Genomic DNA, 6731 nt, shown 5'->3' on the forward strand with positions numbered 1-6731 from the left:
ATTTTGGATAAATATAGTAAAAATAAAAAAATAATTATTTTTAAAGTTTCTCATGGAAAAAAATAAGTAGAAACCAAAATTACTACCTTGATTGACATTTCTTTTAAGGTAAAGTTCGAAATATCGTAGTTCTAAAAGTATCATAAAGGTCATATCGTCATAAGAATTGTATCGAAAGTGCGCTGAAAAATATTGTGGTTCGAAGTGCCAACCAAACCTGAGATTAAAGTCTTGACCAAACCGATAAGGCATCAAAAATCGAATATGCATGCCAATATAGTTTAATGTCGGCAAACACAACGACTTACGTATGCTTTAATAGGTTTCTAGCCATTTATGTTAGTTATATCATTTAAAGAAACCATGGCTGAATTTGAAAGAATGATTCTTACAAGATACCAACTTATCCGCAATCATTTCTCGGCTCACCTAAATTGGTAGTAAAATTAACTATAAAGTATTGATTTTAATATGAATCTTATAAGAAATTGGAATATGACGATGACTGCAGGTACGCCATTATATCAGTTTACAAATATTTATAATTAATAGATTATAATAACAAATATAAATTTCATAAAATTTGTAGTTTTATTAAATATGATGATGGCTGCAGGTACACCATTATATTAGTTTCTAAATATATAATTTATAGATTATAATAAATGGTACATATTCCATAAAATTGTATTTTTATTAAATACATTTTAACTCAAACTTGGACTAGTTTAATACTATGCTCAGACAGTCAAATTTCATTAATTTCGAAAACATGAAATTTAATTAATTTCAAAACTGTTTATACTGCCCCAAATTAAGAAAATCATATGTTTTTATCTGGGAAATTTGTGTCTGGGAAATTTTAAAAGTTGATTATTATAACTATAAAGGATGGTATTCAGTAGTTTTATTAGCTTTAGTGGATTTCAGTTATGTGAATTATTATTTTCCACTCTATTTTAAATTAATAATAGTTACAGTTTTTTTCTCTATATTAAAATTTAAAATTTTGCACCACTTTCAAAATATTTATTTAAAAAAAATATCCCTTTTCGTTATCTCAACTTCATCATTTGCTTCAAATTTATCTTACGCATAGCTGCATTTGAAATGTTCCTTTATTTCAGCCTTCATTTCAACGAAATTAAGGCCATTTTTCTTAATTTCGTTCTAAGCTCAAAATGGAATTTTTAATGGAGAATACAAGTAATTTCGCTGAAACGAAGATGAAATAAAATTTTTTGCGAAATTAAGGTGTGTGAATGAATGATGAATAAAAAACAATATAAATATTTTTTTTAAAGAAATTATTAATAAGAGATAATTATTAATTAATTGAAAAATATAAATTATTCAAAATTGATTGAAAAAATAAAAAAATGTTGATTTTTTAAATATTTTCTCGTTTTAATGTATAATCATGTAGTGCCTCCAAGCAGTATGGTTAATATATGATAAATTACTTAATGTTTAATAATTAATTTTCATCATAATCATCAACATGAAGGACTAATATGCATATAATAACATTAATTAAAAATATGATTTTATTAAACATGTAATAAAAATCAATTTAATAAAGGTTTTAATTATTAAATAAAAATTAATACCACAATAAATGTTATTAAAAACACAAATACACACAAATACACACATGAATACAAGTGATGACGACAAACGGTATGGCACACAAGGTTCGTTACCAAATTTAAGCCACCTATTAAAATGATAAAATTATTAAACACGACCAGACCAACAATTCGTATAGCGAAAAAATTCCTGTATTACATTATAAACAAATTAAAAATAAAGTAAAAAATTATTTTGGGGTAAAAATATGGAAGCCGTTCAAAGTTGAAGTGCGTGTGCAAATTAGTTCGCTTGCAACCTGAGCGGGGGCGGTTTGTGTAGATCTGTTTACTTGCGGTTGTAGGTAGGTGTAAGAGAATGTCTGCTGCCTGTTTATTTGGGATGTTGTTGTGGCTTTAACATACTACAACCACTGAAGCTAATAGCCCAACAATACATTAAAGCTACCACTACAAGGCAAGCTTAAAATATTTAATAACTTTAAAATGTGAAGAATTAACACATTAATTTTGTGCCTCTTGTTGTGCTTTTAACAGTCTCTGTTGTTGCCATGTTGTTGCCGTGCTGTTGTTGTGTTGATGTTGTGTTTTTGTTGCTGTCATATTACAAAAATAATCAAGTTGGTTTAGCTCGTTAAGCACTTCACCTTAGCCAACGCGTTTAGCAGAAGCTACTTAACCATCGTTCCCAGTGGTGGTTTTTGTGTGTGTCAGTTACTTTTCCAGTTCACTGAAGTGTTCATGGAAATTTGTGTTTATTTGCTCGCCTTACAATAACTTTGTATATAAATATTTTCTTAGCACTTACCTCTGTTAATTGTATTTATTGTTGATGGATTTATGATAATTCCGCTTCTCTACAAAATTCTATCGCATTTGTTGCTTATAAAATAATCTAAAAACTTATATTTTCATAAGCAATTAATTTCACTTAAATTACGGAACTTTTTGTTTTCAATTGAACTTTCTGCCACTATTTAATAGCGATGAATAATACTAAATAAAATTAATGGCTAATATTCGTACTATTCGGACGTAGTTGTGTTTTTCCCAACTTCAATTATTTGCGTATGGTGAGATATTATCTGCAATTAAAATTAATATAAAACTTGTAGCTATTAAAATGCATACTCGTGATATTATAATAATAAGCTGTATATCAATTTTATTTATCTTATGAAAATAAAAGTTTAAAAAATTAAAACACAACATCTAATGTTGCAAGAAAATGTTTAAATAATAATAATAAATATAGGAAATGAGTAGCTATCAACGAGTTTTTATTTTCAAAAAAAAAAAAACGCATTTTTAATTGACTATAAGTAATTAAATTTTAATTAATATGAAAAATTATTTAAATAATCTTTTCTGTTGAATGCCTCTTCAATTTAAATTTTATTCGTATTTACTATAGAAAAATACGGAATAGTAAGCATTTAGCATTAAACAGAATGATGCATTTTAAACTGAATTCATTTAAAACGTGAGTAATCCGAAGCGTTACCGCTTCGGTAATTACAGTGTCTTTAATTATTGTCAGCATAGCCTTTTATTTATTTATATTAACTTAATTAAATATGATGAAAATTAATGAATGAAATAAAATTAAACACTTGAGGGGTTTTTCAATTGTTTTCTAATTTTATTATAGGAACATTTGTTGTGTTATATTTCGTCAACTTCAAACATTTGTTTTATTTTATTTCATATGGGTTTAAACATATATATCAAGAAATTTATAATATAAAATAATTTTTTTATATAAACTACAGTTTTTTTGCACGAATAGTAAAAATTTATAATCTGTTGAAAAACATGAACGACTATTTCGTTTTTCATATTAGTTTTTTCTGATAATATGTATTTAATACTTTTTTATCCTCCATTAAAAGAAATTAAAAACATTATAATATTTAGTATAAAGCTAATATTATAAGTTATATGATAGTTTATGTCTACTACGTTATGGTAGGTGTTACAAAAAGAAAAATAAAAGAGATAATTTTTTGTAATTTGCCTTGCGGTTCGCCAAGGCTTGTACACTTTATTAAAAAACACGCTACTACAAAACTAGAAAAAACCACGCTAAAAATTCCGCCAATAATCCCCACGAACGTTTGACATTAGCTGTCACATAAGTTTTTGGGTGACCAGATGGATTTATAATTTACAGGTGACCAGTGGTACTTTTCGGTTTAACATCCCGGCCCCATTGAATCATCTGAATTCAATATTGGTAATAACGCCAGCTTCGCAATGGGTCGAGTGAGTGTGGTTTCAGGCGTCTTAACTTCTGCCACTCTGACCTTGCCATCTGCTCCTGTTACCGTGCGAATGATGCGACCAAGAAGCCATTTCATAGGTGGCAGGTTATCGTCATGAATAATTACTAAGTCACCGACCCTTAAATTGCGAGTTGAATGTTGCCAACGATTTCGTGATTGTAACGTGCATAAATATTCATGTTGCCAGCGACGCCAAAATTGAGATTTTACTGCAGTAATTCGTTTCCATCGAGCAAGCAACGAAATTTCCTGTGACGTAATCACTGGTTCCGGTATGTGCTTTAGTTTTTTGCCGATTAGCAATTCGCCTGGTGTTAATACTGACAAGTCATTAGGATCTGTGGATATACTTGTAAGTGGACGGGAATTCATCACAGCTTCGATCTCGACGAGAGCCGTAGCCAGTTCTTCGAATGTAAGTCGAGCATTTGATAGGGTTTTGTACAAGTGTGATTTTGCAATTTTTACCGCAGCTTCCCAGAGACCTCCGAAGTGAGGTGCCCTTGGCGGTATAAAGGAAAAGTCAATACGTAAATTTGCGCAATGTGACGTGATGGTATTAATTGTACATTGTTTATTAAAGAAATTGCGGAACTCTCTGAGCTTGTTGTCTGCACCAACGAAATTTGTTGCGTTGTCGCAAAATATCTTCATAGGCACACCTCGACGACCAACGAATCGTTTTAACGCTGATATGAATGCGTCTGCAGATAATTCTGTTACAGCCTCCAAATGCACAGCTTTACTTGCAAAGCATACAAACACAGCAATATAAGATTTATATGGTCGCTTGCCTCTTATCTTTAAATATGTGGGTATTGGTCCGGCAAAATCGACTCCAGTAACATTAAACGGCAAGCATTCTGTGACTCGTTCTTTAGAAAGATTACCCATTACTTGCTCTAACAATTTCGGTTTATATTTGATGCAGTGAATACAGTTACGAACTACCTGAGTTGCTAAAGACTTGCAATTTATGACCCAAAATTCTTGTTGAATGAGTGTTGTTAAGGCTCGCGGTCCGGCATGAAAATTCGAGCGGTGTATGTGTGTCGCTAATGAGACTACGAATGTGTCCGCCTTTGGCAATAATAGAGGATGCTTCACTTCAAAAGATACATCTGCATTCATCAGACGGCCACCAACGCGTAATAACAACAAGTTCCCAAACTGTTCGAGAAACGGACATAAGTTTGCTAGTTGACCCTTAATTGGCTTTTTTTGTTTTCAGCAATGTAATTTCTCTAGCAAAATGGTGCTGTTGAATAGCCCAAACAATATGATATAGAGCATTTTTTAATTCGCTAGCCTTGAGTACATCAGTATTTCTTGATCGTGGTTGAATGACACGTAACACGTAGGCAAATGTACGCACACATTTAAGATAATTACCATAATAATAAATTTGTTCGATAATATATGATGGTTTCCTTTGTTTAATAATCAGACACGTTTTCTTGCGTTCCAAATTAAGATGTGTGGTCTGTAATTCCACTGATGAGTGCAGAGGCCATTCATTAATGTCGTTTTGGAGAAATGTTGGCCCGTGAAACCATATGGATGACTGCAATGTGTGCACCGAACACCCTCGCGAAATGACGTCTGCCGGATTATTTGCTGAATCAACATGATGCCATGTAGTATTTGTTGACAAATTTTGGATGTCGGCAACTCGATTGCCAACGAAAACGGATAATGTTGATGATTCAGAGCGAATCCAATGAAGTGTGATTTGTGAATCGGACCAGAAATGGACTTCTGATATTTCAAACGATAAATGCGGTTGTACCTTTGCCCATAATTTCGTTAATAATTGAGCTGAACAGAGTTCTAGTCGTGGCAACGAACATGTTTTCGTAGGAGCCAATCTTGATTTTGAAGTAAGTAAGTTTACGCATATGGTTCCCAACGAATCCTTACATCTCAAGTATAGGCAGCAACCGTACGCCTTTTCAGATGCATCACAGAAGCCGTGAACTTGTACTTCAATTGTGTTAGACATTCGTACAAAACGAGGAATATGTAGCAGTGGTAAATGTTGCAAGTCATCAATGAAATCCTTAAATTTACTTGCTAAAATCTCTGGAATGCCTTCATCCCAAGAAATATTTTGTACCCACAGCTGTTGTAATATGATTCTTGGTACTGCAATGATTGGATTGATTAGGCCCAACGGATCGAAAAATGAAGCTGTAAATGATAGAATCGATCTTTTAGTAGTAACGCTTACCAATTTTTTAGGTTTAAACGAAAACAGAAATACATCTGTATCTGGTCTCCATTTTACTCCGAGAGCACTGGTTGTGTCTTCATTCAGCTGAAGGTCGCGTTCTAAAGTTGCATTTAAGTTACAATGACTACAATGCCACTTACACAATTCCATCCCAAAGTGATTTAATATTTCAGAAACTTCTTCTTTTATTTGCACCAATGTTGCCAAATCGTCCGCTCCGGTGACCATATCGTCGACGTAAAAATCGTTTAGAATAACGGCCTTTCCTAGTTCATGCGCCTGATGATAATTTTCAGCAGCATACTGGAGACTTCGTATTGCAAGGTGTGGAGCCGCTGATGTGCCGTATGTGACGGTGTTAAGCATATACGTTGAGATTGGTTTGTGTTCATTTTCTCGCCATAGTATTAGTTGGAACCGCCTATCATCTGGATGAAGCAACACTTGACGGTACATTTTGTTTATGTCTGCCATTAACCCATACTGATGGTTCCGAAAACGAATTAGTGTAACAAATAAATCATTTTGTATTGTTGGTCCGACCATCAGTAAGTCATTTAGTGATACTTGTGATGCTGAGCGACATGACGCGTCAAATACTACTCTCAATTTCGTGGTCTCACT

At 32.4% G+C, this 6731-nt stretch overlaps 2 protein-coding genes across 2 annotated transcripts; both read right to left on the reverse strand.

Moving 5' to 3' along the window:
- Positions 1-3784: 3784 nt before the first annotated feature.
- On the reverse strand, positions 3785-4768 carry LOC119664746. Its single transcript, XM_038074173.1, has one exon. It carries the CDS (start codon positions 4766-4768, stop codon positions 3785-3787), a length of 984 nt encoding a protein of 327 aa, XP_037930101.1.
- Positions 4769-5081: 313 nt separating this feature from the next.
- On the reverse strand, positions 5082-6563 carry LOC119664745. Its single transcript, XM_038074172.1, has one exon. It carries the CDS (start codon positions 6561-6563, stop codon positions 5082-5084), a length of 1482 nt encoding a protein of 493 aa, XP_037930100.1.
- Between the last annotated feature and the right edge of the window lie 168 nt (positions 6564-6731).

The sequence above is a fragment of the Teleopsis dalmanni genome, unplaced genomic scaffold (genome assembly GCF_002237135.1).
Source record: "Teleopsis dalmanni isolate 2A unplaced genomic scaffold, ASM223713v2 unscaffolded_contig_2568, whole genome shotgun sequence".
Lineage (NCBI taxonomy): Eukaryota > Metazoa > Arthropoda > Insecta > Diptera > Diopsidae > Teleopsis > Teleopsis dalmanni.